At 36.8% G+C, this 24,233-nt stretch overlaps 3 protein-coding genes across 6 annotated transcripts; all 3 read right to left on the bottom strand.

Moving 5' to 3' along the window:
* Positions 1-5,612: 5,612 nt before the first annotated feature.
* Positions 5,613-6,779, bottom strand: LOC113294472 (adenylate isopentenyltransferase-like). The gene is made up of 2 exons (XM_026542865.1): positions 6,022-6,779; positions 5,613-5,886 (listed from the first exon to the last, which is right to left on the bottom strand). The coding sequence occupies exons 1-2, from the start codon at positions 6,747-6,749 to the stop codon at positions 5,613-5,615; spliced, it is 1,002 nt and encodes a 333-aa protein (XP_026398650.1). The 5' UTR covers positions 6,750-6,779.
* A 705-nt stretch (positions 6,780-7,484) lies between these two features.
* On the bottom strand, positions 7,485-12,828 carry LOC113294471 (putative disease resistance protein RGA4). 4 transcript variants are annotated; one of them, XM_026542861.1, is made up of 4 exons: positions 12,545-12,828; positions 12,331-12,433; positions 8,137-11,872; positions 7,485-7,900 (listed from the first exon to the last, which is right to left on the bottom strand). In XM_026542861.1, the coding sequence occupies exon 3, from the start codon at positions 11,068-11,070 to the stop codon at positions 9,517-9,519; it is 1,554 nt and encodes a 517-aa protein (XP_026398646.1). In that variant the 5' UTR covers positions 11,071-11,872; positions 12,331-12,433; positions 12,545-12,828; the 3' UTR covers positions 7,485-7,900; positions 8,137-9,516. The 4 variants fall into 3 exon arrangements, with proteins under 4 accessions (XP_026398646.1, XP_026398649.1, XP_026398647.1 ...); XM_026542862.1 differs by having other exon boundaries at positions 8,137-11,801; XM_026542863.1 differs by having other exon boundaries at positions 12,549-12,828.
* A 5,400-nt stretch (positions 12,829-18,228) lies between these two features.
* Positions 18,229-20,073, bottom strand: LOC113294473 (putative disease resistance protein RGA3). The gene is made up of 2 exons (XM_026542866.1): positions 19,749-20,073; positions 18,229-19,647 (listed from the first exon to the last, which is right to left on the bottom strand). Exon 2 carries the CDS (start codon positions 18,998-19,000, stop codon positions 18,425-18,427), a length of 576 nt encoding a protein of 191 aa, XP_026398651.1. The 5' UTR covers positions 19,001-19,647; positions 19,749-20,073; the 3' UTR covers positions 18,229-18,424.
* Positions 20,074-24,233: the final 4,160 nt, after the last annotated feature.

Here is a 24,233-nt window from a genome sequence, read left to right as displayed (position 1 = left end):
GTGAAGGGAAATCAAGAATCAAGAAAAACTGAAAATTTTGAGTTCTGGACCGACTCTATAATGACCATTGGATCATTCTACAGTCTGTTATGATCTAGAACACTGTGCTTATGACACGTTTAGCCCCTAGCTCTGACTAAGTGGAGAACCAAATTTACAGAAAATTAACAACGCAATTGGATGCTCCTCTTTAGCGGTTAACGGAACTAAGGCTAACGGAAATAGGTCTTTCGTTGCCGTCACCGTCGGATAAAATTAACCGCTACATTATCGGTAACGGATAACGGATAACGGATATAATGGAACTAAACGTAACGGCAACCGGGTAATCGGATTCGGCTAACGGTTAACGGATTTCCATTGACAGGCCTAATTTTCACACAATTTCGTGGTCATCTCATCTATTTGATCTTAGCCCCGCCCAGAAAGGATTCAAGCCCATGTTCAAGTTCTTTCAAATTCTTGCAAAAATGCTTGAAAACTTGCTTTGAGTTTTGGAAAGATCTTAGGAAATTAATTTGAGTTAGTGAATTTTTTTTTGTCTTATTCTACTACTACAAGTTGGTTTTTCTTACATCCGAAAGAGCAAATCTTGTTTCCGATACAAAAAATTGGTGTTTTGGCGATCTTAACTTGTATACGAATATACAAGTTCGCATAATCCTTAAAAAAAAATCTAACTTCAACCTCACTGCTGTTAGGTCTGGACCTTGTTGGGATCCCAAGTGCCACGATGTGCTATGCTGGTTGGAGATGCGAGATTAAAGCATAGGCCATAGGGAGCATTAGTATATGAGTGGCATCAGGTTTTAGTAAAATTAGTCGTTCAAGAACTTGGGATAGAGAGTTTGTTTAATATTAATGTATCCATGTTCAAAAAGCACGCCTCTGTCCTGTGCCTGTATTCATGCTGATCCAAATACACTCCTATCTAGCTTTCTACGCTTTCAGAATGTCTGCAGCATGAGTTGGATGAATCAAAAACTTATACAAATGGCAGTATGGTGGCACCATACAGAAACATTTATATTTCCATCTTGGAGCTCTCTCCCTGTCTTCTCACTGTCTACAGAGTTCAGGAGTTCAGTCTATAAGTCCTCTTAACTCCTCCCTAGCTGTCTTATATGATTCCTAGCTTGACTGCTTGACGTCTACCAACTAGGCAACTAGCTACGATGACAAGTATATGCGAGGTATCAAAGTACTCCAGGCACGCGTATATTACTGGTGTGATCAGCCGTATGACGACCACTAGGTTAGAAATTTTGGAGTCATTGCCTACTCATTCCTTCCTAGAATATAATAAGGGTTAATACCTTGGGATTACAATTATAAAGCACGCCAGTGTCATGCTGATCCAGATATTCTCCTATTCACCTCAGAAACTGGCTTATTTAATTTGTTCTCTCATGATGGGTAGTCTATGGATGGAATTTTAGAAACAGTTAAATAAACAAGACTTCCCGATTTTTCTTAGAGTCGTGCTATCATGCACTTGAACACACAATGATAAAACCATACGATGAACTTCAAGATCCCTTGATTTTATATCCATGGTCATCTCTAAAATGACAGATGCGGTTTGTGGGTGTGTGCACTGGAATCTGTGATAACAGTATACTTGTCATCACCTGCCAGACATGGCATACGGCCAGTATGGACTTTTAGAAAATGAGGCATCGAGACCTTGGGATGTTTTCTTTATACTGTAGCTTCTTCCTCAATACCTTGGGATTACAATTTCAAAAGCACGCCACTGTCCTGCATTCATGCCGATCCAAAATACTACACACCTATTCAGCAAACAACAATAAATAAACAAGACTTCAATCGTAAGGTATCCCCATGGTTCTCGTGGTCCAACTAGGTATCATCCATGCCTACAGCCCTATGCAACAAATGACGTGGGTCCCACAGAATAGACTCCATCATCCCATGTTTTTCTTTCTGTACACAGAAAACAAAAAGATTCATTCATTCATTGATTAAACTCAACATCACACCAACCTCCCAACTCCCATGCTTTCCCGCGTTCTTCTCTCTTGAAAAATACACACAACATTAAAAAAAACATCTTTTTTCCTTTGCTTCTTCCTACCTGGCTTGGTCTTGGTCATCATCACATTGAATTCTTATGGTTGTATTTTTCTCCCCACATAACAAGGACCTTGTAATCGGTTTTATATCAATTTTCTTGTTCAAAGAAATTGTTGACTGCAATCAAATGAAGCATTGAGTCCCATGCCTTCTATGTAAACTTAGAACGGAGTTTACTTATTTTGAGGATCAGGACATCTATCTAGAGTCCATGTGAAAAACCAACCATGTTATGTTGACATTTGTTTAAAAAAAGGTTGTACAATGGTCGTGCATTAATCAAAATTCAAGAGAATAATAAGTCTCATTGCCAGGTCAGATTGTAGATAAACTGTTATGTCAACAATTATTTAACAGTAATATTACTCTTAGCCGTACAAAGATAACAAATACCATGTAATCGATTTTATATAGAATCTATCAATTATTGTTCAAGGAACCGTTGACCGCAATCAAGTGAAGCATTTAGTCCCATGCCATGAACAATAAGAATAGGGTTTAATAATTTTGAGGATTAGAAGAACCCTATCTGGAGTCTTTATGAAAAATCAACAATGTTACATTGACATTTGTTTAACATAAGTTGTGTATATTCCTCGAAGTGGTACATCTAGGATAAAATCATTTTTCTTAGTGATGAATTGAGATATTTAAAAGTCAAGAGAATAATAGGTCTTACCGCCACGTCAGATTATAGATAAAGTGTTATGTCAACAATTATTTTAGCAGCAATATTATTCTTAGCCGTACAAAGATAATAATTAAGGACCTTGTAATTGATTTTTATAGAATCTATGAATTTCTTGTACACATAATCGTTGACTACAATCAAGTGAAACATTAAGTTCTATGCATTCGGAAAAAATTTTAAACTCGCAGCGTGAGTTCAAAAATGAATTCGCGGCTTCACATCCGTCGGATTATGGAGATTTGACATCAGCAAACTGGGTACTTAACCCCAGTCATATTGCTGAGTTTCAAAAATACTTATTTGCAATTCCGAATATATTTCATGTATCCACACGATACTTTTGGTTCCAAGAGAGGATCTTTATCTTTTATTCTTTTTGGAAAACCTAGAATCTTACTCCATAAATCCCACATTTGAACTCTTGCTTGCAGAAAGAAAATCACAGAAATAATTCTCAAGAATCTCGTAAACCTAGTAGTAGATTTCATTACAATTCTGTCATCGTAGTACAACGCCTTCAATCACGTTTTCTTTTCTGATAAATTAGTATACCAGGATAATAACAGTGGGTTAATGATTTTATATGAATGCATAAGCCTCTATCCAATCACTGGGATATATACACACACCACAGCTTTGTCTATTCCTATCAAGGATGCAACAATCAAAGACAAACAACAAAAATTAAAAGAATACCGTTTTATAATTTTAGATGATGATTTCTTGTTTTATTATCTTAGTTATTGATCTTTTGTTCTAACGAGCTGCTGTGAATTCTACAAAGAAGTGAACTATTCGTTTTATTTCATCTCTTCTTGAGACCAGTCACTGCTCGGACTACTTGTTGCAATTAGCACTGGAAGCATTATTAAACATGCTAGGTTTTTGCTAATTATTGATTGATATTTGATTATTTAATCATCATTTCTCAATCTTTCATGTGTAGATGCAAGATCGTTGTGTCTCTGTTAACACATCAATACAATTAAAATGAGCTTCACTTTCATCTATGAACGTCACACATAAAATATTCTATCAGTTGGAACTCCATCTTATATAGCTATGCTCGTGAAATACTCCCTACTTTTTCCTAAAAGAATAAGAGATAAAGATCCACCCAAACAATGAAGTTATATTGCGTGGGAAATTCTGGTACTAGTAGATACATGAAATATATTCTCTTAAGATACGACGTATTTTTCAAAATCCAGCAACTTAACTGTGGTCAAGTATTTAATTTGCTAATGTCAAATCTCCATAATCCGACGGATGTGAAGCCGCGAATGCACTGCGAGTTCAAAATCCTTTCCTATTCTGAGTTAATAATTTTGAGGATAGAACATCTATCTAAAATCCATATGAAAATCAACCATGGTATTTTGACATTTGTTTTAATAGTTGTTTATATTCCTCAGAGTCGTACGTCGAGGATAAAATTATTTTTTTAGTGCTGAATTGGGATTTTCAAAAATCAAGAAAATAGTAGGTCTTGCTGCCACGTCAGATTATGGATAAAATGCTTTATCAATAATTATTTAGCAGTAATATTACCCTTAGTCGTACAAAAATAACAAGGACCTTGTAATCAGTTTTATATAGAATCTATCAATTTCTTGTACAAAGAATCGTTGACTGCAATCAAGTGAAGCATCGAGTTCCAAGCCAGTGAGTTTAATAATATCGAGGACTAGAATATCTATCTAGAGTCCATATGAAAAATCAACCATGGTATGTTGACATTTGTATTAACAAAAGTTGTATATACTCCTCAGAGTTGTACGTCGAGGATAAAATTATTTTTCTTAGTGTTGAATGCGGATATTCAAATGTCCAGAAAGTAATAGGTCTCACTGCCACGTCAGATTGTAGATAAAGTGTTATTTCAATAATTGTTCAGCAATAATATTACTCTTAGCCGTACCAAGATAAAATCATTTTTTTTACTGAATGAGCTTATCCAAATGTGAAGAAAATATCATATCTCACCGTCGTGTCAGATTGTACATATAGTGCTAATGAATTGTATGCTTATTAATGTTAGGTTTACATTCAAGATAAATCATTTTTCTTGAACTGAGTGAAGATATCCATAATTGAAAAAATTAGTAAATATCACTGCCACGTCAGGTTGTGGATAAACTGCCAGTAAATTGTTGTTTGGATATTATTTTCATGTTGGAATATGTTGTAGGTTTCCAACGAGACGTACATCCAGGGATAAATCAGTTGAATGAAGTTATTTAATGGTGAAGAAGAAAATAACAGGTCTCACCACCACATCAAATTGTAGTAAAGTGCTAATAAATTGTTGTTTTCTACATCATTTTCGTGTTGGAATATGCGGTAGCATTCCTTTAAGTTATGCATCCAAGATAAAACCAATTTTTTTTTGGAGCCGTGAGTATTTAAAGATGAAGAAATTTATAAGCCTCGCACCCATGTCAGATTGCAGATAAATTACTGATAAACAAATTTGTGTTCTGTATATTATTTTCATGTTGGAATATACAGTGGCATTTGTAATCTAATTAGGTGATTCCCTTAAAAAGGTCACTCTGTACACTTATAAAAAGGTCACTCTGGTTATACTAATAATGGGGATTTGCTTTTTGACATCTATGATTGTTCGCAATCAAATCTAGCAAAATGCACAAAACAATAGATTTGCAATATCGCAATTTTATGGAATCCCTTTTTGACATTTTTATAAATTGTATACACAATGCCATGAATATTCACCATAAGTTGCATGTATGTACTCTAAAGAGCCAAAGAAAATCTCAAACATACGAGGAGAAAAACTGACCAAACACCACCACCACCTCTATTCATCTAAGAATTTCTTCACAATCTTCACACTCTTCTCAACAATCTCCTTATCCCAAATATCCGACGACTTACCGGAATCCGACTCCAACACAGCCCGAAAAACTTCAGTGGCATCCAACTTTTGTATATTCCATCCAATCAATCTCAACCGTTCAATTTTCTTAATCTGTCTTATAGCCAATTCATATGTATTGCATTTCACAGCCTCAACAGCTTCTTCAAACACCATCTTCATCTCCCTCCTCCTCTCTACACCACCACCACCACCACCACCACCACACTCGAAACACCCGTCGCGTATCGACTTCACCACGGACGACACAGCCGTACCACCATTGGTTCCAATACACCCATTAGTACATAATACATTCCCATTGGTATAATGCTGATTCCAATAATTATTCTCTCCCGGTGGAAACAACTTGAAAAACCGTTTAAATTCAGGTACACCAATTGATTTCCTGATCCCAGTCCGACACACCGGAGTTCTTTCTTCATCGTCTTCTTCTTCTTGGCATTCATAGAATTTCGATAGTTCTTCAAACATACCGGAATCAATCATTTGATCAACTCGTAGAGATAGATATTCTTTCAACACCGGCAATGCAACATCAATCCATAAGAAACAACAGTCATAACGTAACTCACCGGAAACTCCGTCTTCTTCAGCTGAAGAACAGAAGAAATCTAAAGAAGAAGACGATAACGATAACGAGTCGGAACTAGAAAGCTCTTTAGTTAAGAATCCGTAGATTAATGAGTTAGAACCACCAACTAAAACCGGCAAACAATTTCTTGAAAAGATCTCTGAAACTGTTTCATCAGCCAAAGAACGATAATCAAACGGAGTTAGCTCGTGTTCAGACGAGTCGAACTCATCGAGTAAATGGTGTGGAATGCCGGAACGTTCATGAACTGGGATCTTGTTAGTAGTAATACTTAAACCCTTATATATTTGCATTTTGTCTGAGTTGATTATCTCTGAAGGTGAGAAATTTGTTGCTAAATCAATAGATAAACGAGATTTACCAGTACCTGTAGCACCCATTACGACAACAATCTTTTCACGGTGGTGGTGGTGGTGGGGGAGGAGGTGGTTGGTGGTGTTGAGTTTCATTGTATCCATTTTCATTTACAGATGATGATTGAGGTGAAAAAGTGGGGCGGTTGTGACAGAGAGGAGATTTACAGAGAATGAAAGGGAAAAGGTAGGGTTCTGCAGGATGACTTTTAATACAGAGGGAGCAGAGTAAATAGTACGAGTACTGAGGTGATCAGCACGCCAACTGTTTGTCAGACTTTTCTGACAGAAATGGCATGGTGGAATTTTTTTTTTTTTTTGTTTCCAGGAATTCATATTTATGGCCATTCTTTTATTTTATTTCTAATCTTTAATTGATTTTAGTTGTAGTTTATTAGTATATTGCCACCGCGCGTTCTAAATAACAAAAATGAACTTGTCTGGCGATGTGTTTGAATTTCTTTGTTTGAATTTTAATCTAGTTTTTGGTGGATGGATGTTGCCGGGGTTTAGGATTCAGTGTTTTGTTTTTCTGAAGTTTTTTGGTTTCTTTGTTTTGTTGCTAGGAAGGATGGATTTCTTAGTTCTCACTTCTAGTATTTGCGAGAATCAGGGAAAATGCATGACTTTGACGGGTCTGACTAAGGGTAGTACTGGGATGAGCCGGCATTGTTAGTATGGCAGATGCAGGTTTAGCGAAGCTACTCAAGGTTGCATTTGAATGTTTTTAGCTTAATCGGATTGCATATCTTTCTGTTTTAGCTTTTTGTTTCCAGGTTAGCTTTCTATTTGTCAGTTCATATCTTTCTGTTTTAGCTCTCGAAATTTAATGACCTGCATCAGAACTGAAGCGCTCCAACTAAAACATGAAAATTTTCTTTTAGTTCAACAGCCAACAGCAATACAGTTCCTGAAGGGAACAACTTGGTTACCATTTCTTCTTGTAGTCCCAAAATAAAACAGGGAAACCCCCTAAGCAAAACACAGAAACCCCACGAGCATCACTATGGTGGCTGCCATCCCAACCACCACCAATCATTTGCAAAGCACAAGAAGCCGAAACAAAGACCAGAAAGTATCACAAAAGCATAATTATTGGAGGATTCTCGGATTGCATCGCATCTATTTACCGGTGAGACAAGAGAAAGTCAGACTGCACTGTTACTGCTCTGAAATGATTCAACATGCAGTACCACTCTAACTTGGGGTAATCTCCAAACCCTTATGGTACTGTTCTTATATACACCGATGCTTTCATTTTCCTGCAGATTCATGGATACAAATCCTATGTTCAGTTCCAAACCAACGGTAAATTTAATATAACAAGACATTAAGAAAGTAGTAAAACTCCAATTAGCAGTAAATGAAAACAAAAACTTTTGCAACCCAACTCTGCTGTAGGAAAATTGTTACAATTTTTTATACTGAGAATGACTTCTTTGAAAACAAAATTAAGGCAATGATATAAATGGGAGGAACAGAGAGTGTGAGATGGAACCTGTTCGTAGTAACTAGAACTGGATGGTGCTGAAATAGATGAATTGCAGAAAACAGATCTACTTCTTCTTCTGATCCATCAAATTAACTATATAATCTTCTTAAGTTGGGTCTCTAGATGCTGTCATCTTCACTTCCAGAAAAATCAACGTCCAACACTTCAAGAAAGGCAAGAGATAGCTTGAGATGGTAGGTTATTGACTCCTTCAATTTGTAGCAATCAGAGATGGTTAAATCCCGCAGAGAAGTAAATGTTAAAACAGGACAATCATCCAAATATAATGAGCGAAGGGAATTGCTTCTATTGTTGGAGTTGGAGTTGATCTCAGGACATGAAAAGGAGTTGGAGTTGATTTCAGAAGCATAGAGAAATGCTTCCTCATCACCATCCTTCCTGTTGTTGTAGTTGTTTAGATCATCATCTTCAAGAAAACCTTGAAACTTGGAGCAATATTGGATGGATAGTTTTTGAAGATTCGGAGTAATGCTTCGGAGTAGTGCGCCCAGTGGGATGTATATTAGCTCTGGAGAATATGATATATCAATGGATGTGAGAGAAGTAAGCCCTCCAGTAGCAAACATGGAAGTCACTGCCTTGGTGTTGGTGTCTTTCAAAATCAATTCCTTCAGAAAAGGAAATGAGATTGCTATGCTTCTCAGTTTTGGGCAATACTCGATTTCTAGCTTCTCCATAGAAGGAAATGAATTATAAATTAGAAGACGAGCAACCCATTCTTCTAAATTTTCCATCTGCCAGATCTCCAACACAATTAACGAAGGAAATAATGACACTGTATTAGCATTTACAGCACTACCACTACCATTACTGCTGCTGATGACGCGTCCTTCTTCTTTTTCTTCTTGCTGGTAATAAAATCCTTCACCCAGACACTTCACTGACTTCATTTGCTGAATATGAAGAACCCTAAGACATGGGAACATCCCCATCGCTGGTAGCTTCTCACATCTATTGCCGCAGGAAAGGCTAATTTCCACTAAATTCGAAAGGCAGTTGGAACCCATCCATTTTGGAAGCTTTATACCAGGGAAATTATATATTTCCAAGTTTCTCAAAAAAGGGTTAGGTTCGAGACCCTCCAAAACCTCATCAAACGTCATTTCATCGTCATCAACGAAAATGAACCCCCAATTAAGATGCAAACGATGGAGGTTTAACTTATCTTTTAACTTCGCTCTCTCCGCGTCAATACCACCTCTCACAAATTCCAGATTGAAAATCTTCAACACCTGAAGAGAATTAAGATTGGCTAATTCTATAATCCCACTATCACCACCACTGCGAGAGAAGGTTCCTCTGTTTCTTACCACATAAGATTCTAACACTTCAAGGCAAGTTAGAGTCTCTATACCTCTGGGCATTTCATCTTCTTTCTCTTTTATGTTTAAGAACTCTCAATTTTGCCCAATTTTTAATCTCTTTGGGAAGCCTACACTTTCCAAATACCATTAACTCCAAATTCCGAAGGTTGTTGATGCAGGACTTGGGTAATACTTTGATCTTAGTAACTGACAAATCCAGGCACCTTAATCGTGTCAATGTTCCCACATCTGTATGTAAGACTCTTAAAGTTATACAGTTTTTTACTTTCAACACTCTTAGAGCTTCCAAAGACCCAATATTTACAGGTAAGGCTACCAATCTCTTGCACATATTTAGATCTAATGTCTGCAAATTAGCAAGCTTTAGATCTAATGTCTGCAAATTAGCAAGCTGAACAACACAATCAGGTAGTGTTTCAACATCCGAATACGAAAGATCAAGGTGCCTTAATGTCTTCAGAGAGCCAATGCCTAGCAGAATCGTTTTAACATCATGGCATCTATGAAGCACTAGTGTCTGCAAATTGTAAAGTTGATTGATGGACACATCATGTCCTCCATAAAAATTACAACGTGACAGGTCAAGGTACCTCATATGCTTAAGCTTAGATATTGGAGATTGAACTTTAAAAAAATGACGACCAAGCAAACAAACTACGTGCAGATTCTTGGTGTAAAGTAAACGTTCTACCAAATGATCATTTTCAAGGGAAAAAACAGATCTAAGTCTTTTGGCTTTTTTCAAGACTTTTGAAATTGTTTCTGATGTTTGTTCATTAAAAACAAACTGTAAACGGCGAAATTCAGAAATAGATTCTATTTCACCTGAATTCAAAATCTTGATATCATGAACACCGTTGACACTCTGGGCAAGATCATGTACTAAGTCATGCATCTTGCATGTCTTGACGTCACCTAACTTATTCTTTCTGACATCTTGAAAAAACGAATTGACTAGCAAACAATGAAAATGATCATTACCAACATCTTCTGGTGATATTTGATTTCCACCATGAGATGGATGAAGGAACCCTTCAGTCATCCATAGTCGAATCAAAGTTTTTCTCTTAATCTCCCAATCCTTTGGGAATAAAGAACAATAGGAAAAACAAAGTTTCAAATGTGAGGGTAATTTATCATAACTCAATTTTAATATTGATATGATTTTGGTTCTTGCATCTATTGTCTTCAAACTATCATGGTTTAGGATTAATAGCCAATTAGTCTCGGTTTTATGCAAGCGCATAAGATTTCCGAGAACATTAGCAGCAAGTGGTAAACCACCACAGTGTTTTGCAATTTCCTCTCCTATTTTTGTCATGTTTGGAGTCTCCAATGCGCCGCCGGGAGAAAATGCTTTGTTCTTCATAATGGACCAGCATTCGTTTACGGACAAGCATTTTAGATTGTAAGGTGGAATCAAACCCCTAACAACGGATGCAACCGTGTCACTACGTGTTGTGACTAAGATTTTGCTCCCATGAGCACCCACACCTAGCAGGTCCTTAAATTTCCCCCAGTCTTCTGCATTCTCGTTCCATAGATCGTCCAGGACTAACAGATATCTTTTCCCCCGTAGATTTTTCCGAACCATATCAGCCAAGACACTTACATTTGATAGATCAGGACACTTATCATTAGTGACTGACTCAATGATTTTTTCTATGATTTTGAAGATGTCAAAATCATCAGATATACAGACCCAAGCTCTAAGTTCAAAGTGTCGGTTTATAGATTCATCTTGGTAGACCAGCTGAGCAAGCGTGGTTTCCCAAGTCCCCCCATACCCAGAATAGATATGACAGAAACATTTTCTTGTCGACTAGAACTTACAGCTGATGTGTCGAGGGTTAGTAGCATCTTTACTATGGCTGACTTATCATCGTATCTTCCTACAATTTTCAATTCATCTACGAAGTGAAATGTTTCCCGGTCTTGTTTCTCAGTCCTTCTTAGATCATCATCAGGATCAGATGTTTGCAACTCAAACTTGACCATGGTACTAGTAATTTCATCTAGTTTTTTGTTAATAGCCTTAATTTTATTAACCATCTTAATAGGGAAGGAAAGAGCGCTGGAGGATGAAAAGAATTCTAGTACCTGATCTCTTTTCCGGTGGATTTCGGATCGACGCATAGCCTCATAAGAGAACTCATCCAAAACGTCATCAGCATCGTACGCAACATCTCTGAGCCATCTTAACCAAAGTCGAACAGAAGCGCTGTTGACTTGCTTGTTCTCAGCATCAGAAGTTACAGTCGCAATCATCTCCAAGGTGTTTTTAAGCTTCTTCAGCTCATCTTCAACACCCCAAGCCACATCAATCTGGCGACCAACAATGGAACCCAAATTTTTCAATAAACAGGTTGCGCCAGTAACAATAATTTCTTCCAATGCTGTCATAATTAACGATTAAGGTTATATAAGAAAAAGTAAAGTAACAAACTGATGAATGAGGAAATTCAGTAATCAGAGAAAAGAGCAAATTTCAGAGTTGTTAGAGCTATGGAGATATTCATTTACAGAATATAGAAATAAAGTAAAATGAGGAGTAGTTTGATTAAGCCTAATTAATAAGTGGCTATTCGATTAAGCACTCAAATCTAATTGAATCTAATCATGTACACAAAAGTCTAATTACAGCTGTAGAGATAGGTTTAAGATATTTCATTATACCAATGGCATCAGAACATAAAAAACATTTTATTAGCTACAGAGTGATCCAGTTGACAATTAATGCCACATGATCAAATTGAATTCACACTACTATTAGGCGGGCTGAGGATGTTGACATGAGTGCATTTCGGGTTTGGGTTGTTTGATAGTACTATTAGCAAAAATGTCAAAGTGTTACCTGGGACCAATTCCTAGCAACAGGCGCTCACCACTTAACTTTGAAATGGCCAAGGGCGGGATTTCTGTCGATTGATGCATTGCCCAAATGTTTGTTGTCAATCCTGAATGTGAAGACAAATGACAAAAAAAAAAGGGTTAGAAATTTTGCTTTATATTTATGGAAACAAACAATTTCCACCAGTAACTTTTTAAAGACAAGAATCATGACTCACCTACGTTCTAACTCTCCTTAAGTAGCATGGAATTAGGTAAGTAAAGGAAAAGTTCTGTTGGGAATTTCGTCGAACAAATTCTAGGCAGCTTTAGAAAGAAGGTAGATATACACTAAGGATTCAATGGGGTACTTTCTGGAATTACAATTCAAATGGGTTTAATTTGATTCTAACACAGATGATTAAAGAGGGAGAGAGAGGTTAGAGATCGTTCGGATTCAGGCAGGCTTTATTCACGAAAGGTTCCGAGAAGCAAACATTTGTACGTATTCTTTTCTAGGAGTGCCGATTTGTTGCGGGTCTTCAAAAATTCTTCACAGACCGTACTCTCATCTTTCTTACTGATGGGCCCAAAAGCCCACATTTTTTATGTGACAGAGTTGTTGCTGCATTGCTTCTTTTGGCGCTCCAAGAAGAACCACGGTACATTTAATAACTTTTTTTTTTTAATAGGAAAAGAATTTCATTCAATCAATTACTGAGTAATACAGACTGGACAATTGACTATATCTTTTGTAACAAGGACATAATGTCTTGCCATAAAGTATCTCGTTGTCATTGTGCACAATTGACTATATCTTTTGTAACAAGAACATAATTCCTGGAAATGAATTCATCTTCAGCTAAGCTAAATTTACAAGGTCGAACTAACATATTGGATTTGTGGAGTGAAAGAATGAAGATTGAAGTTATGGTACGAGTTGAATGAAATTGGATATTCTATTTAAAGGGTGATGAATTGGTGATCGTTTGATGAGAAGCACTGGACGGTCGAGTTTACACCGCTGGCGGTTCAGAATCGACCGATCGGTTTGTATTACATCGAGCGATCGAGATTAAACCGCTCGGTAGTGACTCGACCTGGACTTTGTCAGCTCCATAGTAGGTGCAAAAATGGCAAACTAAGTTTTCCATGCCCATAGGAACCAGCCTAAGCAGAACTCATAAGCAAACTGTTTTTGCATTTCGATAAGTTAATTTTTTTTCTTCTAAAAACTATTAGTTTACGACTTTTTTGCTCCAGAAATCAATAGTTGCGCTAAATATTATTTTAAAGTTGTGTCCCAAAACAAATTCTTACTTTTTAATACTCCCCCGTTCTTTTTTAATAGACTGGTTTCTATAAATAAATGTTTCAAAAAAATAGGCTGGTTTCCTAATTGGGAAAGTCAAATATTACTTTAGTTTTTCTGGGACCACTTTCTCTTAACTTCTTTATGAATTTGCTATCATGACCAAAGTTTTACTGTATCATGACCAAAGTTTTACTGTATGAATTTGCACCCACTTGATTGAAGAGGTCTGGCTCCGTCACTGGGTAAATGTGTATCCAGGTTGATAAATACTATCGACCAACAGTGGATAAATAGGTACATCAAAAACGCTTGTTTTCCATCATTTTATGTATCTTCCTCAAGACTTTCTAATTTACCTTAGTAGCCCGGCTATAATCCGGTTAATGGGTTATAGCAACGATTATTAATGGGTTCACGCATATTAACTTGTGTGCATCTTCACGGCATGTAAAATGCATTATTAAAGTGAACATCTAAGTAGTTCTAGATTGGAGTTTTAAAGTTTCATTTTGCACATTTTTTTTATTGTCTGTCGGTCTATACAGTTAAAAGATGAATTCAGCATCACATTTGATTTGGGACATGATTTTCCTATATTTATTCCTGTTTCTTTTAATGGTACGATGATGAAAAAGTTTGAAATATTTGGGAAAACTACTGATAAGGTTAGGAAGTCATATTGAAACCCCTGTCTTAAGAACTATGATTTTGGGCATACCTAAATCTTATTAGGCATATTGAATAAAGATAAAAAAGAATGTGAAATAACAAAATCAGAAATCTCCTTAACTAATTTTTTTTATAATGGCAAATCTACCCTTTACGTGTCAGTGTTAGTAATCTGGATTAGTGATTAAAACTTTTGTTTAGTGATTAAGATAATTTTCAGAATTATAAAGGTTTGTTTAGATGAAAAAATTTGGGGAAAAAAAATCAAAGTTTTTATTGAGAAGGAGAGAAGGAGAAGGAGAAAGTGAGAAAAATTTTCTTCTTGATTCAATGGAGGATGAGGAGACACTATTCATCTAAAAAACCTAGGAAAATACATATCAACTACAACAATGATCCAGAAATGGCTGATTTCTTAGATTATGAGAATGATTTTACACAAACTCAAGATGATGATTTTTATGAGCCAAATCCAGATGATGAATACATAGATGAGGAATCCAATGCTTCTAACACACATGTACACTTCTATCTTATGTTTAATCTCACTTTTGTAGCTTGAAATCATCAAAAGATTGTATTTTTCATCATGGTTCGGTGAACCAGGACTATGTTCGGCTTAAAAATATAAGCCGAACCCACTAAATTGATGAACAGTTCGGCTAGCTGAATTTGTTAACATTATACGCTGAACCTTCATTTTCCAACTTCCAACCTATTTGCAAGATCCTACTTCGGCTTATATTAAAGTCTAACAACAAGCCGAACTTATTCCTGAGAGTTAGGTTCGGTTATCGCTCTAAATATCGTATCAGCCGAACTATATATTTTTCCAAGTTCGGCTCATATTCAAAAAATCACATCAGCGGAACATGATACTGATTTTCCATGAACACTTAAATTCATACACATTTAGGGGTTAGGCTTTTTATTACATATGTTTTCTATTGTGCAGCTTTTTCATAGGATGTACCAAACAAAAAAAGTGGAAATTACTAAAAGTATTAAGAAAATGAAGTCAAATGATGGAGAATACCAAGGTCCATATTAAACTCATTAAAATCAATTAGATCTTATCTTCAACTTCAAGAGAATGAAAACACAAACACAATGCAAAAAGAATGAGGTCATTCCGACATCGAACAAAAAAGTTATGGCCAAAACAAGATCGAAAATCTTGAGTGTGCAAAGAGACGGTTCGGCCGATAACTCAACAACACGAGCTAGCCGAACCTAGAGCCTGCAAATTAATATTTTCGAAGTGTTTACAGAGAGAGGTTCGGCTTGAAAGTGATCTAATCGAGTCAGCCGAACGTGACAACCACCTGGGGTAAATTTCACTTCTCAGGTTCGGCCGGGAAGGTTTGCAAGGTATTAGCCGAACCTGACACTGTTCTGGGACGTATTCAATACACATTTTGGGGTTCGGCTAAAAATTGACATTTACGGTTTAGCCGAACAGTTCATAGACACTTTCAGAGTGAAATTTCAAGAACAGTTCGGCTCAAAACTCAACTCAATTATCAGCCGAACCCGCTACTGTAACCGTCAAAAACCCTAAGTTTTTAGCAATTTAACCCATTCAATCCATGAAAAACAACAAATAAAAGATTGAGTTTGTAGGGAATACCTTCTTATCCTCATTTCAGTATTTGGAGCTTCAAATGGTTGAATTTCCGATTCAATTTCTGGTTCAATTATAGTTTTTACACCTTCATCTTCAATTGGTTCTTCTCCTTTAATTCATGTATTGGAAGAGGATTTAGAACACCTGACGTTTGCTTTTTTCTTTGCACGATCCATTATATAGTTCAATTTAACCGATGATCGAATTTTCAGGAATCGATAATTAATTACAGTGATGAAAAAAAAATCCGAGAGAAAAGGAAGGTGGTTTAGCTGGAGGAAGAAGAAGAGATGTTTAGGATAGTTTATTTTTTGATTTTAGGTTCAAAGGTATATAGGTAATTGAACTACTCAATAGACACCCCTTATAAGGTCACCTAGGATGGAAAAACTATTTTGTATGCCTTGAAAGTTTTTGGTATACCTAAAATCATAGTATGTCAGCCTATGGTAGGCGATAACCCGAAAAAGAGAAAATTCTCGTTGCTTGTGAAAAATACTGGCTAGGATTAGTAAAGGGAACCATTTTTTGCTGGTGCCTAGAATGGCAAAATGCAGTTATGGAGGAGCTTGAGAAAACGTGTTTTCACAGGAAATGTAATGCAAGGAACCAAAATTTTGGTTTAGATTCAATGTTAATGTTCGAAGTTTTGTTTTTTTGTGAAGGAATGTTTTCGAGAATTTGGGAAATATGACTTGACATTGTTGGTTTACTTTGACGGGTCTGACCAAGTGTAGAGATTCAGAACTAAAAGGCTGTACTTGAAACATCAGATTTTTCAATTAGTTCGGTAAATGTACAGCCAACAGCAATACAATGATGGTATTTGGCACAACTAAATTTCTCAGAAAATAAGCATCAAAATTCAATTGTTTTTGGTAAAAAAATTAAAACAATGAAATAAAGACGAGGAACAGAGAAAGAGAAGGGACCTGTTCGTTATACGTAATGATTTATCAGCTGGATCTTCTAGATGCTCGTATTCGCTTTGGATAAAATCAAACACCAAATCTTCAACAAAGATAAAGAATCTTGAGGTCGTAGGGTATTGACTCCAACTTGGTGCGGCAGGAGATATATAGTTGCCGGAGAGAAGTAAAGAAACGTAAATCCGGGAGTAATGTTAAAACATGACAGTCGCTCAACCGAGAGAATTGCTGGTATTGTTGGAATTGGTGTTGATTTTTGGATATGAGAAAGATAATATTGTTTCGAAGCCATCATCAGTATCATCATCACCATCTTTGACGCCGTTGTTTAGATCATTATCTTCAACAAAACCTTGAAACTGATTGCATTCACTGATTTGCATTTTTTGAAGGTTGGGTGTAGTTTTCTGTAGTAGAATGCCAAGAGGGAGAAATCTTAGCTTTGAACAATAATGTATTTCAGTGTATGCGAGAGAGGTAAGTCTTCCAGTTGCAAACATTAAGTTTACTGCCTTGCCGGTGGTGAATTGTAATCTCAATTCCTTGAGAAAAGAAAATAAATCCGGTGTGCTTTTCAGTTTCCGGCATCCCTGGATATTTAACTTGTCAATAGAAGGAAATGAATTATAAATTAGAAGAGGAGCAACCCATTCTGTGAGATTTTTCATATTTCTGATCTCCAAATGAACTAACGAAGGAAACAATGACAAATTTGTCTGCGAATTAGTAAGTTGAGAGACAGAACCAGGTAGCTTTGCAACATCCGAATATGAGAGATCCAGATGCCTTAATAAAGTCAGAGGCCCAATGCCTACAAGAGTCATTCTAAGATTTTTGCATCCTTGTAAAGTTGATTGATGGACACATCTTGTGCTTCATCAAAACTACAATAAGACAAGTCAAGGTACCTCAAAGGAATGTCTAGATTATGCCGAAGAAGCAAACAAACTACTCGCAGATTCTTGGTATGAAGTAAATGCTCTCCCAAATGATCATTTTCAAGGGAAAAAATGGACCTCAGGCTTTTTGTTTTTTTCAGAACTTCTGAAAATGTTTTTGATGTGGGCTCGTCTAAATCTAACTGCAAACGTCGATAATTAGAAACAGATTCTATTTCACCGGAACTGACAATCTTGATATCATGAACACCATTGACACTCTGAGCAAGATCATGTACCAAATCATGCATCTTGGATGTTACGACGTCGCCTAACCCATCTAATGTCACATCTTGAAAGAACGAATTGGCCAGTAAACTATAGAAATATTCATTGCCAACATCTTCCAATGATATCTGATTTCTTACATGAGATGGACCAAGGAACCCTTCAGCCATCCACAACCGAACTAAAACTTCCCTCTGAATGACCCAATCCTTTGGGAATAAAGAGCAACATAAAAGACAGAGTTTCAAATGCAAAGGTAATTTATCATAACTTAATTTTAATACAGATATGATTTTAGTTTTTGCATCTATGGTCTTTAAACTATCATGGTCTAGGATTGACAGCCAATCACTCTTGGTTGCATGCAAGCGCATGAGATTTCCTAGAACATTTGCAGCAAGTGGTAAACCACCTCATCTACTCGCTATTGACTCTCCTATTTTTATCATATTTGGGGTCTCAAATGCGCCACCAGGAGAAAATGCCTTGTCTCTTATAATAGACCAGCAATCGCTCACGGATAAGCATTTTAGACTGTAAGGTGGAATTATACCTCTAACAACGGATGCAACTGTGTCGTTACGCGTAGTGATTAAGATTTTGCTTCCAGGATCACCCACTCTTAGCAGATCCTTCAGCTTTTCCCAGTCTTCTGCATTCTCGTTCCACAGGTCGTCCAGGACTAACAAATATCTCTTCCCCTTCAGATTCTTTTGAAGCATACCAGCCAAGACACTTTTTTTTGACATATCAGGACACTTTTTATCTGTGACAGACTCGATAATTTCTTTTACGATTTTGAAGACATCAAAATCATCAGAAACACAAACCCAAGCTCTGGGTTCGAAGTGTCTCTTGATAGAGTCATCTTGGTAGACCAGCTGAGCAAGCGCGGTCTTCCCAACTCCCCTCATACCCAGAACAGGTATGACAGAAACATTTTCTTGTCGACTAGAATTCACAGATGATATGTCGAGGGTCATTAGCATCTGTAATATAGCTGACCTATCGTTCTCTCTTCCTACTATTTTTTTGTCTACAAAGTGAAAAGTTTGCCGGTACTGTTGCTGAGTTCATAGATCATCATCAGGACTACTTGTTTGCAACTGAAAGTTCATCATGGTACTGGAAATCTCGTCTAGTATTTTGTTAATAGCTTTAATTTTTTTAACCATCTTAATAGGGAAGGCAAGAGTGCTGGAGGACGAAAAGAAGTCTAGTACCTTATCTCTCTTGCGGTGAATTTCAGATCTACGCATAGCCTCATAAGAGAACTCATCCAGAACGTCATCAGCATCATACGCAACATCTCTAAGCCATCGTAACCAAAGTCAGACGGAAGCGTCTTTCACTGCTATGCTCGCTGAGGATGTGTTTTTTCTGGGTTGCAGAGCCATATCCAATTAACAGTAGTAAAGACCGTTGGAGGGTTGGATCGAGTAGTAGTCACCTATCTACTATTGCGAACTTCTTAGAAGAGTGCAGTGCTGTGACTCCAATGTTCATCCATTCAATAATTTACCAAATTAAGGATACGAGTACATTTTGTGTTGCTTGAGAGTATTACCTGAGACCAATTCTTTGCTATAGGCGCTCTGTATTCATTGCTGCATTGCCCAAATTTTCGTTGTGAACCCTGAATGTGTAGGGAAATGACAAAAAAGAAAAAGGTTAGTGATTTTTTGTGAAAACAAACAATTTCCACCATAACTTTTTGAGACAAAAATAATGACCCACCTCCGTTGTAACCCTTACCAATCGAACGATTAAGCTCTTTAAACAGCACGGAGTAAGGTAAGAAAAGGAAAAGCTCTGTTAGGAATTTCATCGAACAAATCCCAGGCAGCTGTAGAATTAAATTGGGGAAATTTTTGGCAGGTATTCAAGAGCTCTCGGTATTCAATAGGTAGTTCCTTGATTTACATTCAAATGGGTTTCATTCGAAAAATTATTATAAACCCATTAGGTGAAGATAAAATAAAGATTCCCAGACAGAAGAAGGAGAAGAAAGAGACGTGAGGGATACATCGGAGTCAGGCTCTCTCAGGCAGGCATTAATCAAAGAAAGGTTCAGATAAGGGGGGTCCATGACAAATGAAATTATTAAAAATGGCACTACTTTCTAGTTTATTCTCCTGTGTAGGGCAAGTCTTAAAAGTCTTGGGGCAGCTTCAATGGACTCAAAACGAGAATTTGTTGATTTAGATCCCACTATGGATTCAACGAACATGAAAAATGGATGGACAAACCAACAAATTTGTTGGTTTGTTGAGTTGAGATGGAAGAATAAGTGCGCACGCGATGAAAGACCGGGCGAGCGTGGCAAAATCGCTCGTTGGTATTTCACACGCCAATGTCTGTATTAAAATCTACAGCGTTTGACACAAAAATGCCAATGGCTACATCTGGAGGGTTGTAAATCCTTGTCATCCAACGGCTAGGATTTTGAGTTATATAAATACTCTCCATTTAAACTCCAAATTCACACATCTAGTCTTCTTTATTCTTCTTCTCTGAGCTTAAAAAAATTCTTCAATTCTTGAAAATGTCTCGGTTCTTGTTAGTTCGGCGAGTTTCGTATACTAAAGAAGAAGATGAATCTATTTGCAGAAACTATGTTTTTCTTATTGACTAAGCTTATTTCAGCAAACTATCCATGGGTGAATTAGTGGGCGGTTATTCATGACGGGTTCTGCATTGACACCCGTCATCCGAGTCGTCGTGCTATATACGATATAGAAAATCGTTTTCATACAATTAAGGAAAAAGTAAGTGAGTTTGTATTTATAAATGTACAAGCCAATATATATAGACTGAGAGGTGAAACTGATGCTGAGATGATAACAATATCTTTGGCTGAATGGCGAAGATGGAAAATTGTGGCTTTTCCTTTTGAAAAATGTTTCGAAACCCTTAAAGTGTTGAACATTTTCAACCCCTTCTTTGTAGTTGTTTTTCCACCTAATACTTCTCATTGGTGAAGCTAATATAGTCCGCCGTAATTCAGTGAAGCTAATATAAAACACTTAAATTTTAAATATTACAGAACAGGGAAGGTGGGATGAACCTGTTACTCGGTATATAAGTTCATTTAATTCATACTGTCATACTTTTAAAACTAGAATTACAAATGTAGAAGAATTAAAAATTACAATCTCTCTAACGTCGCTTATTGGTAGCTTTCCCATTTTTATCTTCTGGAGTCAGGAATTCTCCAAGACCTAGGATATCCACCACTTTCCAACATATTAAATAAATTTCTATAAAGGGATAAAACTGGTTGAACAACATTAGGTTGGAAAGCACTAGGCGATTGAAAAGAACTATGTTGTTGGAAAGCACTAGATGCACTCGGTCCTCCAAGCACATAAGATGTTTTTTGTTGTGGTGGCGATGGTGTAACATTGTAGCAATCATTTGGGTTGTAAGGCGAGAATGATGATGAAATGCGCCTAGGATCTAACTGAAATACTTGAGGTTGAGATACAAGCACATTTTGTGGTGAAGTACTTTGTCGTACATGTGGTGAAGAACTTTGTATGTACTTATGTTTATCCCACAACTGTATTATCACTATCGTGCAATGATATGTTGCTCCTTGTGGAATCGGTAGACGGTGAACGCAAATCATCATTTACAGTTGGACTAAATCTAAACATTGTGTCGTCGTACCATTTCCGACACACAACCAAGTGTATAACCTCCATTTGCCGATTCATCCAATAAAAATCGTTCAGTCGGCTCTACAACTCTTTGTAACTGGCAGTCACATTGTAATAAGGATAATCATGTTTCGGAGCTTGAGAAACAATGGTGATCATGGTTGGATCACCTTGTGAAGTAATACTTGGAATCTCCCAACGAATTTCAGGAATATTTGATGAAGATGATGAAGAAATTGCACCCGTGGTGGGGTAAATCATAAAGCATGGCTCTTTTGGAGGTGGCTGGTTAGGAACGATATTTGCATCATGGGACATGCTTGATAACTATGGGAAATAAAACCCATAGATGTGCATGTTGTGTGTCCCAATTACAGGCTTCGCAATCGATTTGTACCATGTGAGATACTCATCTTCATCAATATCCCTCTTTGAATTTAGTTCAGACCTCTCCCAATTGGTTATTCTCAGCCGATCAAAATCTGATCCAGAGGTTTACATCTGTTATCGAGGGTTAATTGCAATTGCATATATACCTTGTATTTGGTACTGCAATCATTCTCCCAGGTACCAAGCCTCTTTATCCAAATCCGGAGTGTAAAAAACAACTCTACCGAGAGAATAATCAAGTATATGTTGGCCATCATTTTCAAAATACTGAGGAAAATCAATGTAAGGTGAACAACAACATTCTGGTGGCTTCGAATCATCTGTTGAAACCTCGGAACAGAACTGGAACCCGAGACGTCTCTTCCAGTGTCCTTCGCCTAGTTGGTCGAGACGTACATGTCCAAGATTGGTAATCTATGGGTATCGTCTTTAAGGATTGGTATACCACCAATACCTCAAATTACTCCATAAGTTTAATTAGTATCTTGACTTAACCTACTTGTTCATAAAATTTATTCAAAATTTAAAAATAATAATTTTGATATGTACCTCTATGATGTCCTAGAAACCAGTGAAATCAGGCATACCCATGGACGCTTGATCCAGCCCACAGTAAAATTCTGCTAAAATTGCAGATCCTCATTCATAATATGGTGCTTTGTCAAGGTCTTCTAACGATTGAATCCAACCAACACGAGCAACAGAAGTTGAGTTTGTAAAGAATGTCTGACCCAGTACCCATAAGATAAACACTTCGAGTTCAGGATAGTCATCTACATCTTCTGGGTTTCTGCTTTGGATAAGTAAAGACTTCAACGCTGAACATTTAATCCAACCTCCTTTCAATTCTTTATAATCTTCACGTATTTCTGATTCTATAAACGAGAGAAAAAGAGTCTCTCATTTACTATTTAATATTCATTCGTCTTGATAGAATGGTACCGGTTCTCTCAGTCCACTTGGGATCCCACAAATGAAATAAAAATCAAGGGACGTAGTTCCTATTACAAGAATAATATCAACTATGATTAATTCTTTTGATTATTTAATAATTATTTAAAAAATATAATTTAAGTTAAGTTAAACAAGCTTACCAATTTCAAAATCCATAAAATGGAATGTGTGCGTCGTCAGCCACCACCTTTCTATCACTGTTGTCGTAGTTCTATTGTTCTGTCTTCTAGGCTTCACACTATAAAGTGCATGTCAGGGATATCTGTCAACCCTTTCTCGGACTTAAGGGGGTAGACCTTCATAACCCTCATACCGTTCTTGATGCCCCGACCCATGACCTTGAACTAATGATGGAGCAGCAACGATACTCGGCGAAGCAAACGCTGCTTTCCGATTTTAAGAATAATTTACATCAGTTTGAGGCCGCAGTAGAGGTTCATTTCTTCGATCTTTTCTCTTCTTTAGAGTATTCACCGCTTTTCTTATTAAGTTGCTCATATTGTATTAGAAATTTTTGGTTTATAAGAGTTTTATAGATTTGAAATCGTAGGGATGTGTCTGAAAATGAATTTAGTTGAAAGAGTTTATAGATTTGAAAATAATGTCATTGAAATATGGGCGTTAGAGAATTGACCGTTGACGATTTTGTTTCTAACGCCCACGTTGTTGTCTCCAACGCCAGCGTTTGTGCCTTCAACGCCCGCGTTTGTGCTGCCAACGCCGAGTTTAAACCCCACATGCCAGCAGGTTTCCCAAGTTCCGGCGCTTGATTATCAACCTCCCACTGCTTTACCATAGTGGAGAAACCTGTTTGACTATCCACCAGGCTAAACCAAAAAATGAATTTGTACATTACCATAGGAATTGCCCTTATGGTGGAAGAAATCTATCCTTCATCTTCCACGCCACCTCAGCATTTGGAATCTTTTATGGAAGCTCAAGTCTTATGGTGGAATCATAAAAACATTAAAAAAAATAGCGTTCAACGCTAAAAGAATAGCATTTGACTAGAATATATTACATTGTTAAAATTAAAAGTGTTTTTTTTTTTGTGTTTGACTTATGCTAAAAGACAAAAAAAAATTATTCTGATTAGCGTTTTTTAATAATATTAAGAACATTGTTTTTCGTCTTTTAACACACTATTCAGAATAGCGTTTACTTGGATTCCACGCCCCATTCCACAAAACCATGGAACATGGCTTGGAAAAAATGT

This window comes from Papaver somniferum, chromosome 7 (assembly GCF_003573695.1).
Source record: "Papaver somniferum cultivar HN1 chromosome 7, ASM357369v1, whole genome shotgun sequence".
Classification (NCBI taxonomy): Eukaryota; Viridiplantae; Streptophyta; class Magnoliopsida; order Ranunculales; family Papaveraceae; genus Papaver; species Papaver somniferum.
The sequence above is the reverse complement of the archived record's forward strand: the minus strand, read 5'-3'. Positions and strand labels throughout refer to the sequence as shown.